Source organism: Pan paniscus, chromosome X, assembly GCF_029289425.2.
Source record: "Pan paniscus chromosome X, NHGRI_mPanPan1-v2.0_pri, whole genome shotgun sequence".
Taxonomy (NCBI): domain Eukaryota; kingdom Metazoa; phylum Chordata; class Mammalia; order Primates; family Hominidae; genus Pan; species Pan paniscus.
The window spans coordinates 1,156,508-1,175,250 of NC_073272.2; the positions used below are offsets into that span (position 1 = coordinate 1,156,508).

Here is an 18,743-nt window from a genome sequence, read left to right on the forward strand (position 1 = left end):
ACGACCCCTACAGTCCCCTACTCACGACCCCTACAGTCCCCTACTCATGACCCCTACAGTCCCCTACTGACGACCTCCAGCGTAACCCTACAGTGCCCTACTCACCACACCTAGTGTAACGCTACAGTCCCCTACTCACGACCCCTACAGTCCCCTACTGACGACCTCCAGCGTAACCCTACAGTGCCCTACTCACCACACCTAGTGTAACGCTACAGTCCCCTACTCACGACCCCTACAGTCCCCTACTCACGACCCCTACAGTCCCCTACTGACGACCCCTACAGTCCCCTACTGACGACCCCTACAGTCCCCTACTCACGACCCCTACAGTCCCCTACTCACGACCCCTACAGTCCCCTACTGACGACCTCCAGCGTAACCCTACAGTGCCCTACTCACCACACCTAGTGTAACGCTACAGTCCCCTACTCACGACCCCTACAGTCTCCTACTGACGACCTCCAGCATAACCCTACAGTCCCCTACTCACCACACCTAGTGTAACCCTACAGTCCCCTACTCATGACCCCTACAGTCCCCTACTGACGACCTCCAGCGTAACCCTACAGTCCCTTACTCACCACACCTAGTGTAACTCTAGAGTCCCCTACTCACGACCCCTACAGTCCCCTACTGACGACCCCTACAGTCCCCTACTGACGACCTCCAGCGTAACCCTACAGTCCCTTACTCACCACACCTAGTGTAACTCTAGAGTCCCCTACTCACGACCCCTACAGTCCCCTACTGACGACCCCTACAGTCCCCTACTGACGACCCCTACAGTCCCCTACTGACGACCCCTACAGTCCCCTACTCACGACCCCTACAGTCCCCTACTCATGACCCCTACAGTCCCCTACTGACGACCTCCAGCGTAACCCTACAGTGCCCTACTCACCACACCTAGTGTAACGCTACAGTCCCCTACTCACGACCCCTACAGTCCCCTACTGACGACCTCCAGCGTAACCCTACAGTGCCCTACTCACCACACCTAGTGTAACGCTACAGTCCCCTACTCACGACCCCTACAGTCCCCTACTGACGACCTCCAGCGTAACCCTACAGTGCCCTACTCACCACACCTAGTGTAACACTACAGTCCCCTACTCACGACCCCTACAGTCTCCTACTGACGACCTGAAGCATAACCCTACAGTCCCTTACTCACCACACCTAGTGTAACCCTACAGTCCCCTACTCACGACCCCTACAGTCCCCTACTGACGACCTCCAGCGTAACCCTACAGTGCCCTACTCACCACACCTAGTGTAACGCTACAGTCCCCTACTCACGACCCCTACAGTCTCCTACCCATGACCCCTGGCGGAACCCTACAGTCCCCTACTCACGATCCCTACAGTCTCCTACCCATGACCCCTGGCGGAACCCTACAGTCCCCTACTCACGATCCCTACAGTCCCCTACTCACGACCCCTACAGTCCCCTACTCACGACCCCTACAGTCCCCTACTGACGACCTCCAGCGTAACCCTACAGTGCCCTACTCACCACACCTAGTGTAACGCTACAGTCCCCTACTCACGACCCCTACAGTCTCCTACTGACGACCTCCAGCATAACCCTACAGTCCCTTACTCACCACACCTAGTGTAACCCTACAGTCCCCTACTCACGACCCCTACAGTCCCCTACTGACGACCTCCAGCGTAACCCTACAGTGCCCTACTCACCACACCTAGTGTAACGCTACAGTCCCCTACTCACGACCCCTACAGTCTCCTACCCATGACCCCTGGCGGAACCCTACAGTCCCCTACTCACGATCCCTACAGTCTCCTACCCATGACCCCTGGCGGAACCCTACAGTCCCCTACTCACGATCCCTACAGTCCCCTACTCACGACCCCTACAGTCCCCTACTCACGACCCCTACAGTCCCCTACTCACGACCCCTACAGTCCCCTACTGACGACCTCCAGCGTAACCCTACAGTGCCCTACTCACCACACCTAGTGTAACGCTACAGTCCCCTACTCACGACCCCTACAGTCTCCTACTGACGACCTCCAGCATAACCCTACAGTCCCCTACTCACCACACCTAGTGTAACCCTACAGTCCCCTACTCATGACCCCTACAGTCCCCTACTGACGACCTCCAGCGTAACCCTACAGTCCCTTACTCACCACACCTAGTGTAACTCTAGTGTCCCCTACTGACGACCCCTACAGTCCCCTACTGACGACCCCTACAGTCCCCTACTGACGACCTCCAGCGTAACCCTACAGTCCCTTACTCACCACACCTAGTGTAACTCTCGAGTCCCCTACTCACGACCCTTACAGTCCCCTACTGACGACCCCTACAGTCCCCTACTGACGACCTCCAGCGTAACCCTACAGTCCCTTACTCACCACACCTAGTGTAACTCTAGAGTCCCCTACTCACGACCCCTACAGTCCCCTACTCACGACCCCTACAGTCCCCTACTCACGACCCCTACAGTCCCCTACTCACGACCCCTACAGTCCCCTACTGACGACCTCCAGCGTAACCCTACAGTGCCCTACTCACCACACCTAGTGTAACGCTACAGTCCCCTACTCACGACCCCTACAGTCCCCTACTCACGACCCCTACAGTCCCCTACTGACGACCTCCAGCGTAACCCTACAGTCCCTTACTCACCACACCTAGTGTAACGCTACAGTCCCCTACTCACCACCCCTACAGTCCCCTACTCACGACCCCTACAGTCCCCTACTCACGACCCCTACAGTCCCCTACTCAGGACCCCTACAGTCCCCTACTGACGACCTCCAGCGTAACCCTACAGTCCCTTACTCACCACACCTAGTGTAACGCTACAGTCCCCTACTCACCACCCCTACAGTCCCCTACTCACGACCCCTACAGTCCCCTACTCACGACCCCTACAGTCCCCTACTCAGGACCCCTACAGTCCCCTACTGACGACCTCCAGCGTAACCCTACAGTGCCCTACTCACCACACCTAGTGTAACGCTACAGTCCCCTACTCACGACCCCTACAGTCCCCTACTCACGACCCCTACAGTCCCCTACTGACGACCTCCAGCGTAACCCTACAGTGCCCTACTCACCACACCTAGTGTAACGCTACAGTCCCCTACTCACGACCCCTACAGTCCCCTACTCACGACCCCTACAGTCCCCTACTGACGACCTCCAGCGTAACCCTACAGTGCCCTACTCACCACACCTAGTGTAACGCTACAGTCCCCTACTCACGACCCCTACAGTCCCCTACTCACGACCCCTACAGTCCCCTACTGACGACCTCCAGCGTAACCCTACAGTGCCCTACTCACCACACCTAGTGTAACGCTACAGTCCCCTACTCACGACCCCTACAGTCCCCTACTCACGACCCCTACAGTCCCCTACTGACGACCTCCAGCGTAAACCTACAGTGCCCTACTCACCACACCTAGTGTAACGCTACAGTCCCCTACTCACGACCCCTACAGTCCCCTACTCACGACCCCTACAGTCCCCTACTGACGACCTCCAGCGTAACCCTACAGTGCCCTACTCACCACACCTAGTGTAACGCTACAGTCCCCTACTCACGACCCCTACAGTCCCCTACTCACGACCCCTACAGTCCCCTACTCACGACCTCCAGCGTAACCCTACAGTGCCCTACTCACCACACCTAGTGTAACGCTACAGTCCCCTACTCACGACCCCTACAGTCCCCTACTCACGACCCCTACAGTCCCCTACTGACGACCTCCAGCGTAACCCTACAGTGCCCTACTCACCACACCTAGTGTAACGCTACAGTCCCCTACTCACGACCCCTACAGTCCCCTACTCACGACCCCTACAGTCCCCTACTGACGACCTCCAGCGTAACCCTACAGTGCCCTACTCACCACACCTAGTGTAACGCTACAGTCCCCTACTCACGACCCCTACAGTCCCCTACTCACGACCCCTACAGTCCCCTACTGACGACCTCCAGCGTAACCCTACAGTGCCCTACTCACCACACCTAGTGTAACGCTACAGTCCCCTACTCACGACCCCTACAGTCCCCTACTCACGACCCATACAGTCCCCTACTGACGACCTCCAGCGTAACCCTACAGTCCCCTACTCACCACCCCTACAGTCCCCTACTGACGACCCCTACAGTCCCCTACTCACGACCCCTACAGTCCCCTACTGACGACCTCCAGCGTAACCCTACAGTGCCCTACTCACCACACCTAGTGTAACGCTACAGTCCCCTACTGACGACCCCTACAGTCCCCTACTCACGACCCCTACAGTCCCCTACTGACGACCTCCAGCGTAACCCTACAGTGCCCTACTCACCACACCTAGTGTAACGCTACAGTCCCCTACTCACAACCCCTACAGTCCCCTACTCACGACCCCTACAGTCCCCTACTGACGACCTCCAGCGTAACCCTACAGTGCCCTACTCACCACACCTAGTGTAACGCTACAGTCCCCTACTCACGACCCCTACAGTCCCCTACTAACGACCCCTACAGTCCCCTACTGACGACCTCCAGCGTAACCCTACAGTGCCCTACTCACCACACCTAGTGTAACGCTACAGTCCCCTACTCACGACCCCTACAGTCCCCTACTGACGACCTCCAGCGTAACCCTACAGTGCCCTACTCACCACACCTAGTGTAACACTACAGTCCCCTACTCACGACCCCTACAGTCTCCTACTGACGACCTCCAGCATAACCCTACAGTCCCTTACTCACCACACCTAGTGTAACCCTACAGTCCCCTACTCACGACCCCTACAGTCCCCTACTGACGACCTCCAGCGTAACCCTACAGTCCCTTACTCACCACACCTAGTGTAACTCTAGAGTCCCCTACTCACGACCCCTACAGTCCCCTACTGACGACCCCTACAGTCCCCTACTGACGACCTCCAGCGTAACCCTACAGTGCCCTACTCACCACACCTAGTGTAACGCTACAGTCCCCTACTCACGACCCCTACAGTCCCCTACTCACGACCCATACAGTCCCCTACTGACGACCTCCAGCGTAACCCTACAGTGCCCTACTCACCACACCTAGTGTAACGCTACAGTCCCCTACTCACGACCCCTACAGTCCCCTACTGACGACCTCCAGCGTAACCCTACAGTGCCCTACTCACCACACCTAGTGTAACGCTACAGTCCCCTACTGACGACCCCTACAGTCCCCTACTGACGACCCCTACAGTCCCCTACTGACGACCTCCAGCGTAACCCTACAGTCCCTTACTCACCACACCTAGTGTAACTCTAGAGTCCCCTACTCACGACCCCTACAGTCCCCTACTGACGACCCCTACAGTCCCCTACTCACGACCCCTACAGTCCCCTACTGACGACCTCCAGCGTAACCCTACAGTGCCCTACTCACCACACCTAGTGTAACGCTACAGTCCCCTACTCACGACCCCTACAGTCTCCTACCCATGACCCCTGGCGGAACCCTACAGTCCCCTACTCACGATCCCTACAGTCTCCTACCCATGACCCCTGGCGGAACCCTACAGTCCCCTACTCACGATCCCTACAGTCCCCTACTCACGACCCCTACAGTCCCCTACTCACGACCCCTACAGTCCCCTACTGACGACCTCCAGCGTAACCCTACAGTGCCCTACTCACCACACCTAGTGTAACGCTACAGTCCCCTACTCACGACCCCTACAGTCTCCTACTGACGACCTCCAGCATAACCCTACAGTCCCCTACTCACCACACCTAGTGTAACCCTACAGTCCCCTACTCACGACCCCTACAGTCCCCTACTGACGACCTCCAGCGTAACCCTACAGTGCCCTACTCACCACACCTAGTGTAACTCTAGAGTCCCCTACTCACGACCCCTACAGTCCCCTACTCATGACCCCTACAGTCCCCTACTGACGACCTCCAGCGTAACCCTACAGTCCCTTACTCACCACACCTAGTGTAACGCTACAGTCCCCTACTCACGACCCCTACAGTCCCCTACTGACGACCTCCAGCGTAACCCTACAGTGCCCTACTCACCACACCTAGTGTAACTCTAGAGTCCCCTACTCACGACCCCTACAGTCCCCTACTCATGACCCCTACAGTCCCCTACTGACGACCTCCAGCGTAACCCTACAGTCCCTTACTCACCACACCTAGTGTAACTCTAGAGTCCCCTACTCACGACCCCTACAGTCCCCTACTGACGACCCCTACAGTCCCCTACTGACGACCTCCAGCGTAACCCTACAGTCCCTTACTCACCACACCTAGTGTAACTCTAGAGTCCCCTACTCACGACCCCTACAGTCCCCTACTCACGACCCCTACAGTCCCCTACTCACGACCCCTACAGTCCCCTACTCACGACCCCTACAGTCCCCTACTCACGACCTCCAGCGTAACCCTACAGTGCCCTACTCACCACACCTAGTGTAACGCTACAGTCCCCTACTCACGACCCCTACAGTCCCCTACTCACGACCCCTACAGTCCCCTACTGACGACCTCCAGCGTAACCCTACGGTGCCCTACTCACCACACCTAGTGTAACGCTACAGTCCCCTACTCACGACCCCTACAGTCCCCTACTCACGACCCCTACAGTCCCCTACTGACGACCTCCAGCGTAACCCTACAGTCCCTTACTCACCACACCTAGTGTAACTCTAGAGTCCCCTACTCACGACCCCTACAGTCCCCTACTGACGACCCCTACAGTCCCCTACTCACGACCCCTACAGTCCCCTACTGACGACCTCCAGCGTAACCCTACAGTGCCCTACTCACCACACCTAGTGTAACGCTACAGTCCCCTACTCACGACCCCTACAGTCCCCTACTCACGACCCCTACAGTCCCCTACTCACGACCTCCAGCGTAACCCTACAGTGCCCTACTCACCACACCTAGTGTAACGCTACAGTCCCCTACTCACGACCCCTACAGTCCCCTACTCACGACCCCTACAGTCCCCTACTGACGACCTCCAGCGTAACCCTACGGTGCCCTACTCACCACACCTAGTGTAACGCTACAGTCCCCTACTCACGACCCCTACAGTCCCCTACTCACGACCCCTACAGTCCCCTACTGACGACCTCCAGCGTAACCCTACAGTCCCTTACTCACCACACCTAGTGTAACTCTAGAGTCCCCTACTCACGACCCCTACAGTCCCCTACTGACGACCCCTACAGTCCCCTACTGACGACCTCCAGCGTAACCCTACAGTCCCTTACTCACCACACCTAGTGTAACTCTAGAGTCCCCTACTCACGACCCCTACAGTCCCCTACTCACGACCCCTACAGTCCCCTACTGACGACCTCCAGCGTAACCCTACAGTCCCCTACTCGCCACACCTAGTGTAACTCTACAGTCCCCTACTCACGACCCCCGGAGTAATCCTACAGTCTCCTACTCACAACGCCTACAGTTCCCTATTCATGACCCCTAGCGTAACCATACAGTCCCCTACTCATGAGCCCTGGCGTAACCCTACAATCCCCTACTCACCACACCTAGCATAACCCTACAGTCCCCTACCCATGACCCCCGGCGTAACCCTACAGTCCCCTACTCACGACCACTACAGTCTCCTACCCATGACCCCTGGCGTAACCCTACAGTCCCCTACTCACCACACCTAGTATAACCCTACAGTCCCCTACCCATGACCCCTGGCGGAACCCTACAGTCCCCTAGTCACTACACCTAGTGTAACCGTACAGTTCCCTATCCATGACCTGTGGCGGAACCCTGCGGTCCCCTACTGACGACCCCTACAGTCTCCTACCCATGACCCCTGGTGGAACCCTACAGTCCCCTACTCACGACCCCTACAGTCTCCTACCCATGACCCCTGGCGGAACCCTACGGTCCCCTACTCACGACCCCTACAGTCTCCTACCCATGACCCCTGGCGGAACCCTACGGTCCCCTACTCACGACCCCTACAGTCTCCTACCCATGACCCCTGGCGGAACCCTACGGTCCCCTACTCACGACCCCTACAGTCTCCTACCCATGACCCCTGGCGGAACCCTACGGTCCCCTACTCACGACCCCTAGTGTAACCCCACATGACCCCTGGTGTAACCCTATAGTCCCCTATTCAGGAGCCTTAGTGTGACCCTACAATCCCCTACTCACAACACCCGGTGGAACCCTACAGTCCCCTACCCATGACCTCTGGTGGAACCCTACAGTCCCCTACTCACGACCCCTAGTGTAACCCCACATGACCCCCGGTGTAACCCTATAGTCCCCTACCCATAACCCATGTCTGCCTAGACCCAGTGTGATCAGGAGGAGACCCCGCCCCACCTCCCCCTAGACCCAGTGTAGACAAGAAGGAGAGCCTGCCCCACGTCTACCTGGATCCAGTGTAGACAGGAGAATACTCTGCCCGACATACAGTTGAACCACTCACAACCCTAGCATCACCCTACAGTCTCCACGAACCCAGTATAACCCTACAGTCTTGGTTTATGGGACTCTTGGTGCCAGTGTGGCCCAGGGGTGGACACGGTGGATCCTGAACCGGAGGACGCAGATCTCAGACGGGTGAGGACCCCCTCATAGTTCTCACTGGGCAGGGTCTGCTCTTGGCCTCAACCTTCATGTCCCAATGGTTGGAATATTTATGCTCAGCCTGTTCTACTGATTTTCCCATTTTATTCCTCTTTCCTCTACGTGGGTTAAGAATATATTCTAGTGACTGTCTAAGGAGATTATGTCTCCCTCTAAAATGCTTTTAGAGTGAGTACTGTTGCCAGGTATTTACCAAGTCTCGCGGCCACTCTGACCCTCAGTATCCTCCTCTGTCCGATGAGTATGCTAGACTTGGGGATCTTAATATCCCTTGCTAAACTATCCGTCTGAAGGTCTGTTAAGATCAGTTGTTAATCCTGAATCATTTATTTATGTATGTATTTATTTTTGAGATGGAGTCTCGCTCTGTCCCCCAGGCTGGAGTGCAGTGGTGCGATCTCGGCTCACTGCAACCTCCACCTCCCAGCGATTCTCCTGCCTCAGCCTCCCTACAGAGATTCTACAGCCTCAGCCTGTAGCTGGGACTACAGGCGCCCACCCCCACACCTGGCCAACAATTTCTGTTTCAGAAAATAAAATTTTAGCCAGGCACGGTGGCTCACGCCTGTCATCCCAGCACCTTGGTAGGCTGAGGTGGGCGGATCACTTGAGGTCAGCAGTTCAAGACCAGCCTGGCCAACATGGAGAAACCCCATCTCTACTAAAAATACAAAACGTACCCATGCGTGGTGGCGGGCGCCTGTAATCCCAGCTACGTGGGAGGCTGAGGCAGGAGAATGGCGTGAACCCGGGAAGCGGAGGTTGCGGTGAGCCCGGATCATGCCATTGCACTCCAGCCTGGGCGACAGAGCGAGTGTGTCTCAAATAAAATAAAATAAAAGAGGCCGGGCGTGGTGGCTCATGCCTGTAATCCCAGCACTTTGTGAGGCCGAGGCGGTCGGATCACGAGGTGAGGAGATCGAGACCATCCTGGCCAACATGGTGAAACCCCGTCTCCACTAAAAATACAAAAAATTAGCCGGGCGTGGTGGCGGGCACCTGTAGTCCCAGCTGCTGGGGAGGCTGAGGCAGGAGAATGGCGTGAACCTGGGAGGCGGAGGTTGCAGTGAGCTGAGATCGCGCCACTGCACTCCCGTCTGGGCTATAGGGTGAGACTCCGTCTCAAAAAAAATAATAATAATAAATAAATAAAATAAAATAATTTAAAGCCTACATCACCCAAATTTTCCCAACTTGTCTCCCATCGAAATACTAACGAGGCTTGACTCTGCTTAGCTTCCAAGACCCGATCAGACCAAGTGCATTCAGAGTGGTAGAAACAAAAGAAAAAAAGGAAAAAAAGAAAAGGAGAAAAAAATTTAAAAGACAGAAGAACGCAAAAAGGCAACCTTTTCCCCCACAAGGAAGACGCCTATCTCTAACTTTCTTTTTTCCTCCGAAGATTAATGTTTCTGGTGATTTGGAAAATAGATACAACTTTCCAAGCTCTGAGCCCAGAGCAAAACACAGTGTGAAGATCAGAGCTGCAGACGTCCGCATCTTGAATTGGAGCTCCTGGAGTGAAGCCATTGAATTTGGTAAGCGTTGGGCAGAGGTAAGGGATGTTTGTGCCGTCTGCGGCCACTCTGGAGCAGGCACAGAGGTCAGGTGCTCTGTCCTGGGCGCTGAGATCGAGTTGAGCACGTCGCGGGGAGTAGTGTCAGGCTCTGAGCTTATCGCTGAGGCTCAGAAGAAGGAGGTGGTCTCGTACTTGCTCCCGCAACATTGCTTTGCTGATGTTTTTTCAGGACGGATGAGTTGGCTCCCTTAATAACCAGAGAAGGGCCAGGTGCAGAGGTTCACGCCTGTAATCCCAGCAATTTGGGAGGCTGAGGCCGGCGGATCACCGGAGGTCAGGAGTTTGAGACCAGCCTGGCCAACATGGTGAAACCCCATCTCTACTAAAAATACAAAAACTCGGCCGGGTGCAGTGGCTCACACCTCTAATCCCAGCATTTTGGGAGGCCGAGGCAGGTAGATCACAAGGTCAGGAGTTTGAGGCCAGCCTGGCCAACATGGTGAAACCCCGTCTCTACTAAAAATACAAAATTAGCCCAGCATTGTGGCAGGTGCCTGTAATCCCAGCTACTCGGGAGGCTGAGGCAGGAGAATCACTTGAACCCGGGAGGCGGAGGTTGCACTGAGCTTGGATCACGCCACTGCACTCCAGCCTGGGTGACAGAGTGAGACTCCATCTCAAAAAAAAAAAAATACTAGCGAGGCATGGTGGCACATGCCTGTAATCCCAGCTACTCGGGAGGCTGAGGGCAGGAGAATGACTTGAACCCGGGAGGCGGAGGTTGCAGTGAGCTGGGATCACACCACTGCACTCCAGCCTGGGCGACAGAGCAAGATTCCATCTCAAAAACAAAACACAAAAACAAAAGCAAAAACTAGCCAGGCGTGGTGGCGGCTGCCTGTAGTCCCAGCTACTCAGAAGGCTGAGGGCAGGAGAATCACTTGAACCCGGGAGGTGGAGGTTGCAGTGAGCTGGGATCACGCCATTGCCCTCCAGCCTGGGTGACAGAGTGAGACTCTGTCTCAAAAAAAAAAAAAAGAAAAAGAAAAAGTAGAAGGAGGTGGTCTCATACTCATACGGGGTCATGCAACATTGCTTTGCTGGTGTTTTTTTCAGGGTGGATGAGCTAGAATCCCTTAATAGCCAGAGAAGGACCCCACTGATAGCCCTCCTAAAGCCACACCTCCCTCTGCCCCACTGGGAAACAATCAGTCAGTCTTTGTCCAGTCAAACCATCACCATTCCGGCTCCCTGGCCAAGGGGAAGCTCTCTCCCTCTTTTTTTCTTTTTTTTTTTGAGACGGCGTTTCGCTCTTGTCGCAGGCTGGAGTCCAGTGGCGCAATCTCGGCTCACTGCAAGCTCCACCTCCTGGGTTCACGCCATTCTCCTGCCTCAGCCTCCCAAGTAGCTGGGACTACAGGTGCCCATCACCACGCCTGGCTAATTTTTTGTATTTTTTTTTTTTAGTAGAGACAGGGTTTCACCGTTTTTTAGCCAGGATGGTCTCGATCTCCTGACCTCGTGATCCGCCCACCTCGGCCTCCCAAAGTGCTGGGATGACAGGCATGAGCCACGGTGTCCGTCCGGGGAAGCTCTCTTCAAAGCCAGGTCTGGGCCGCCCAGGAGACAGGTCTATGCTTTTCTCTGAAGACGATTTTGAGGGCTCCAAATTGAAAAGGGGAAGGGACAGGATATTGAGAAGTATGCGGTTTTCACCTCAACAAAGGGTACAGAAGAAAAAATGTGAGCTGCAGTGCAGTGGTGCACCTCTACCTCCCAGATCACACAGACAAAACGGGGTACAGGGATGATCAGAGGTGCATTCGTGTCTGGTGGGCCGGGGTGACTGCACCTGTAAGAAATGTTTTTTTGTTTATTTATTTTTTGTTTTTTGAGACGGACTCTCACTCTGTCACCCAGGCTGGAGTGCAATGTCACGATCTCAGCTCACTGCAACCTCTGCCTCCTGGGTTCAAGCGATTCTCCTGCCTCAGCCTCCCGAGTAGCTGGGATTACAGACATGCATCACGCTTGGCCAATTTTTGTATTTTTATTTTTATTTATTTATTTATTTATTTTGAGATGGAGTTTCACTGTGTCACCCAGGCTGGAGTGCAATGGCACGATCTTGGCTCACTGCAACCTCCGTCTCCCAGGCTCAAGCGATTCTCCTGCCTCAGCCTCCTGAGTAGCTGGGATTACAGACATGCATCATGCTTGGCCATTTTTTAAATATTTTTATTGAGACAGGGTCTCACTCTGTCACCCAGGCTGGAGTGCAATGGCACGATCTCGGCTCACTGCAACTTCCGCCTCCCAGGTTCAAGCTATTCTCCTGCCTCAGCCTCCTGAGTAGCTGGGACTACAGGCGCCCACCACCATGGCCAGCTAATTTTTTTGTATTTTTAGTAGAGACGGGGTTTCACCCTGTTAGTGAGGCTTGTCTCGAACTCCTGACCTCAGATGATGCGCCCACCTCGGCCTCCCAAAGTGCTGGGATGACAGGTGTGAGCCACCGTGCCTGGCCCAATTTTTGTATTTTTGGGAGAGACGGGGTTTCACCATGTTGGTCAGGCTGGTCTTGAACTCCCAACCTCAGGTGATCCTCCCACGTCGGCCTCCCAAAGTGCTGGGATGACAGGCGTGAGCCACCGTGCCTGGCCCAATTTTTGTATTTTTGGGAGAGACGGGGTTTCACCATGTTGGTCAGGCTGGTCTCGAACTCCCAACCTCAGGTGATCCTCCCGCCTCGGCCTCCCAAAGTGCTGGGATGACAGGTGTGAGCCACCGTGCCTGGCCCAATTTTTGTATTTTTGGGAGAGACGGGGTTTCACCATGTTGGTCAGGCTGGTCTCGAACTCCCAACCTCAGGTGATCCTCCCGCGTCGGCCTCCCAAAGTGCTGGGATGACAGGTGTGAGCCACCGTGCCTGGCCCAATTTTTGTATTTTTGGGAGAGATGGGGTTTCACCATGTTGGTCAAGCTGGTGTCGAACTCCCAACCTCAGGTGATCCTCCCGCCTCAGCCTCCCAAAGTGCTGGGATGACAGGCGTGAGCCACCGCATCCAGCCCATGGTGGCGAAGTTTTAACAGCTCAGCAGAAATTTCCTTGTGGGCAAAACATAGGGCAGGCAGGTTGCTTTCATCTCAGAGCCATCTTACTTAAGAACCAAAAAGAGGGAGGCAGGTTTGCTGGACCCAGTTCTCAGCTTGACTGTTCCCTTTGGCTAAATGCATTTGGACACCCGAAGAGATTTAATTTCCTTTCACATGTCTGTCAACGATTCACCGCAGACGCAAACCTGTGTGTCTCTCTAGGTTCTGACAACGGGAACCTCGGCTCTGTGTACATTTACGTGCTCCTGATCGTGGGAACCCTTGTCTGTGGCATCATCCTCGGCTTCCTCTTTAAAAGGTAACCTGTGAAACACCTGGGCCTCCCCCAGGAAAACAGGCCAGGCCGGGAGGAAAGCGCTTTGTCCAGTCTCTGTCTCTGAGAAAGAGAAACACAGCCTTGGCCGGGCGTGTTGGCTCACGCCTGTCATCCCAGCACTTTGGGAGGCCGAGGCGGGAGGATCACCTGAGGTCGGGAGTTCGAGACCAGCCTGACCAACGTGGAGAAACCCCCACTCTATTAAAAATACAAAATTAGCCGAGTTTGGTGGCGGGTGCCTGTCATCCCAGCTACTCGGGAGGCTGAGGCAGGAGAATCGCTTGAACCCGGGAGGCGGAGGCTGCGGTGAGCAGAGATCACGCCATTGCACTCCAGCCTGGGCAACAAGAGCGAAACTCCGTCTCCAAGTAAGTAAGTAAGTAAATAAATAAATTATACTTTAAAAACTGACCCCGGCTGGGCACGGTGGCTCATGCCTGTAATCGCAGCACTTTGGGAGGCCGAGGTAGGCAGATCACCTGAGGTCAGGAGTTCAAGTCCAGCCTGGCCAACACGGTGAAACCCCATCTCTACTAAAAAATATAAAAATTAGCCGGGCATGGTGGCGGGCGCTTCTCATCCCAGCTACTCGGGAGGCTGAGGCAGGAGAATCGCTTGAACCCGGGAGGCGGAGGTTGAGGTGAGCTGAGATCACGCCGTTGCACTCCAGCCTGGGCAACAAGAGTGAAACTCCGTCTCAAAAAATAACAATAATAATAATACATAAAAAGAGAGAAACACAGAGTGCAGGCACAAAGGTTACGGTATCTTCCTGTGTCCTGTGGCTTTTGCCTGTAAGGGATGATCCTTTCTGCCTTTCCCAGATCCTGGAGGCTCCCTACGTCCCTGGGCTTGTGGCCCCGTCACTGCCGTCTCTCCCTCCGTCTCCACGTGACCTCCTCGTCTGTGTCTGTGTCTCCTCTTCTGTCTCTTAGAACAGCGTCACGCCTGTCATCCTAGCACTTTGGGAAGCCGAGGCGGGTGGATCACAAGGTCAGGAGATCGAGACCATCCTGGCTACCACAGTGAAACCCGTTTCTACTAAAAAGTTAGCCGGGTGTGGTGGCGGGCGCCTGTAGTCCCAGCTACTCGGGAGGCTGAGGCAGGAGAATGGCGTGAACCCGGGAGGCGGAGCTTGCAGTGAGCTGAGATTGCACCACTGCACTCCAGCCTGGGTGACAGGGCGAGACTCCATCTCAAAACAAACAAAAAGAATGGAGAAAATGGGAGATCCTACAGGAATGCACAGTGATGCTCACAGGGAATCTTTCTAGAATCTTCCCTCAGCCCCTCGGGCACAGGGATGGGAATGGAACAGGCAGTCAGCTGTGGGCAGCTTCAGGGAGTCTGAGGTCACTGATGTTGAAGGGCTGAGCTCCAGAGGGGAAACACCTGCCTTGATCCCACCAGCCTTGAAGAGCGTGGTTTCTGGGTTGGAGGTGGTTTTTTTGTTTGTTTGTTTGTTTGTTTTTTTGAGACAGACTTTTGCTCTTGTTGCCCAGGCTGGAGTGCAGTGTTGCAATCTCGGCTCACTGCAACCTCCACCTCCCAGGTTCAAGCGATTCTCCTGCCTCAGCCTCCCGAGTAGCTGGGATTACAGGCGTGCACCACGATGCCCGGCTAATTTTTGTATTTTTAGTAGAGACGGGGTTTCTCCATGTTGGCCAGGCTGGTCTCGAACTCTTGACCTCAGGTGATCCACCCGCCTCGGCCTCCCAAAGTGCTGAGATTATAGGTGTGAGCCACCATGCCCAGCCTAGTTCCTTAAGATTTTCGTCATTTGGTGATTCTTTCTTTTTCTTTTTTTTTTGAGATGGGGTCTCACTCTGTCACCCAGGCTGGAGTGCAGTGGTGCAATCTCGGCTCACTGCAACCTCCACCTCCCAGGTTCAAGCAATTCTCCTGCCTCAGCCTCCTGAATAGCTGGGATTACAGGCAAGCACCACGATACTCAGCTAATGTTTGTATTTTTAGTAGAGACGGGGTTTCACCACGTTGGCCAGGCTGGTCTCGAACTCTTGACCTCAAGTGATCCACCCGCCTCGGCCTCCCAAAGTGCTGGGATTACAGGTGTGAGCCACTGCACCCGGCCTAGTTCCTTAAGATTTTCGTCACTTGGTGATTCTTAGTGAAGTTCTGCATAGTTGAGCGCAGACACCCTGCACGTAGCATCCCTCGGCACAGGGCGTTGATGCAAGGAACTCTGGTGACCCGGGGTTCATTCTCTTCACACTTTTTCTCTGTGTCTCAGGTTCCTTAGGATACAGCGGCTGTTCCCGCCAGTTCCACAGATCAAAGACAAACTGAATGATAACCATGAGGTGGAAGACGAGGTAGGCAGGGGTGGGCGGAGCAGTGAACTGGGATGGAAGGTGGGGAGTGGGGAGCGTGGGACACGGCCTCTGAGTGTCGACCATCTTGCTTCTCCACCAGCTGGGACCGCAGCGTCACCACCGGTGTGGCTGGAATCTGTATCCCATTCCTGGGCCTTCTCCCGGGTCGGGGTCTTCTCCAGGGTTGGGGTCAGAGTCATCTCTGTGAGCTCCATCAGGAGAAACTGAGGCAGGGTGGTGGTCAAAAAAAGGAGGAGAAGACGGTAGAGAGGGCCAGGCATGGTGGCTCATGCCTGTCATCCCAGCACTTTGGGAGGTTGAGGCATGTGGATCATCTGAGGTCAGAGGTTCGAGACCAGCCTGGCCAACGTGGTGAAACCCCATCTCTGCTAAAAATGCAAAAAATTAGCTGGGCGTGGTGGTGTACGCCTGAAATCCCAGTGACTCGGGAGGCTGGGGCAGGAGAACGGCTTGAACCCAGGGGGCGGAGGTTGCCGTGAGCCGAGATCGCACCACCGCACTCCAGCCTGGCTGACAGAGTGAGACTCCATCTCAAAAGAAAAAAGAAGGTAGAGAGGAGAGGCGGAAATAGAGACAAGAGACAGAGGCAGAGAAAGATGGAGGGAGAGAGATGGAGGAGAGAGAGAGGAATGTAGAAGAGAATGAGAAGAAGACACAAAGGAGAGGGAAACAAACAGGCAGACAGACTGACAGAAACAAAGGCAGACACACAGACAGAGAAACAGAGAGAGGGAGGGAGAAAAGAGAGAAGGAAAGAGAGAGAGACACACACAGAGAGCAAGACTGACCTACAAAGAGAAAAAGACAATCAGAGAGACACAGATGGAGAAACAGAGACAGATAAACAACAAACATAAAGACCCAGGCGGGGGCCGGTCGCGGTGACTCACATCTGTCATCCCAGCACTTTGGGAGGCCAAGGCAGGTGGATCACTTGAGGTCGGGAGTTCGAGACCAGCCTGACCAACCTGAAGAAACCTCGTCTCTACTAAAATTACAAAAATTAGCCAGGTGTGATGGCGCACACCTGTAATCCCACCTACTCTGGAGGCTGAGGCAGGAGAATCACTTGAACCCAGGAGGCGGAGGCTGCAGTGAGCCGAGATCGCACCATTGCATTCTAACCTGGGCAACAAGAGCAAAACTCTCTATCAAAAACAAAACAAAACAAAAAAATCATCCCCAGCAGGGAGAGGAGAGAGACAGAGAGGAACAGAGGCAAAGAGAGGGGAGAGAGACAAAGACACAGAGACACAGAGAAAGACACAGACAGAAAAAGAGAGAGAGAGAGGGAGAAGGAGACATAGAGACAGGGACAAAGAGAAAAAGACAGAGAAACAGAGAGACATAGGTGGACACGGACAGGGGAGAGAGAGAGAGAGACAGAGACAGAGACCAAGGGATGAGAGTGGAAGAGAGACAGATAGAGGAAAAAGACAGAGAGGGAGGCAGAGAAAAGAGACACAGAGAGACCGAGAGAGACAGGGAAGACAGAGGAGTCGGACTTAGTCTCAGCGAGAGCCCAGAGAGGGTGAACAAGGGCGAGAAACCATGTGACCTCCACCCTGAGACCCCAGTGGCGCTCCTCTCCCACCCACCTCTCTCCGGCTCAGGGACTGCGTCTTATGTTGCAGTAGGCTGGCAGGCTGGAAAGTCAGGCCAGGGCTGATGCTCATCCCAGAGGCAGAACCGTCCTGCATTCTCAGAGTGGGAGATGAAATTTTTAAAAAGGAAATAAAACTCTTGTACGGGGAACCTCAGCTTTTATCCTTTAGACCTTTGACTGATTAGATGAGGCCCACTCTTCTCCTTTACACCTTCAGCTGATTAAATGAGGCCCACTCTTCCCCCTTTAGACCTTCGACGGATTAGATGAGGCCCACCCTTCCCCCTTTAGACCTTCGACTGATTAGATGCGGCCCACCCTTCCCCTATATACCTTCCACGGATTAGCTGAGGCCCACCCTTCCCTATATACCTTCCACTGATTAGATGAGGCCCACCCTTCCCCCTTTAGACCTTCGACTGATAAGTTGAGGCCCGCCCTTGCCCTATATACCTTCCACTGATTAGATGAGGCCCGTCCTTCCCCTATATACCTTCCACTGATTAGATGAGGCCCGTCCTTCCCCCTTTAGACCTTCGAATGATTAGTTGAGTCCCGCCCATCCCCTATATACCTTCCACTGATTAGATGAGGCCCGCCCTTCCCTATATACCTTCCACTGATTAGATGAGGCCCACCCTTCCCCTATATACCTTCCACTGATTAGCTGAGGCCCACCCTTCCCTATATACTTTCGACTGATTAGATGAGGCCCACCCTTCCCCCTTTAGACTTTTGACTGATCAGATGAGGCCCACCCTTCCCCTTTGGACCTTCAGCTGATTAGATGAAGCCCAGCCATCCCCTTTAGGCCTTCGACTTATGAATTAGATAAAGCCCACTCTTCATCTTTAGACTTTCAACTGATTAGACGAGGCCCACTCTACCCATTTACACCTTCGACTGATTAGATGAAACCCGCCATTCCCCTTTAGACCTTCGACTGATTAGATAAGGCCCACCCTTCCCCTTTAGACCTTCAGCTTATTAGATAAGGCCCACCCTTACCCTTTAGACTTACAACTGATTAAATGAGGCCCACTCTCCCCGTTTAGACCTTTGACTGATTAGATGAAGCCCACCTTTCCCTTTTAGGACCTTTGACTGATTAGATGAGGCCTACCCTTCTCCCTTTAGACCTTTGACTGATTAGATGAAGCCTACCCTTCTCCCTTTAGACCTTTGACTGATTAGATGAAGCCCACCTTTCCCTTTTAGGACCTTTGA

At 54.4% G+C, this 18,743-nt stretch overlaps 1 protein-coding gene across 5 annotated transcripts in view; it reads left to right on the forward strand.

Moving 5' to 3' along the window:
• The window catches only part of LOC129395249 (granulocyte-macrophage colony-stimulating factor receptor subunit alpha), a 90,448-nt gene that overhangs the window by 55,049 nt on the left and 16,656 nt on the right, over positions 1-18,743 (forward strand). For 4 of the 5 annotated variants that reach the window (XM_055106248.2, XM_055106249.2, XM_055106250.2 and 1 more), the window contains exons 10-12: positions 10,007-10,142; positions 13,442-13,538; positions 15,808-15,889. In XM_055106248.2, coding sequence (XP_054962223.1) covers positions 10,007-10,142; positions 13,442-13,538; positions 15,808-15,889 — 315 coding nt within the window. Of the gene's footprint in view, positions 1-8,304; positions 8,578-10,006; positions 10,145-13,441; positions 13,539-15,807; positions 15,890-18,743 lie in introns of those variants that run through there. The other variant, XR_010111226.1, reaches the window with a different exon arrangement.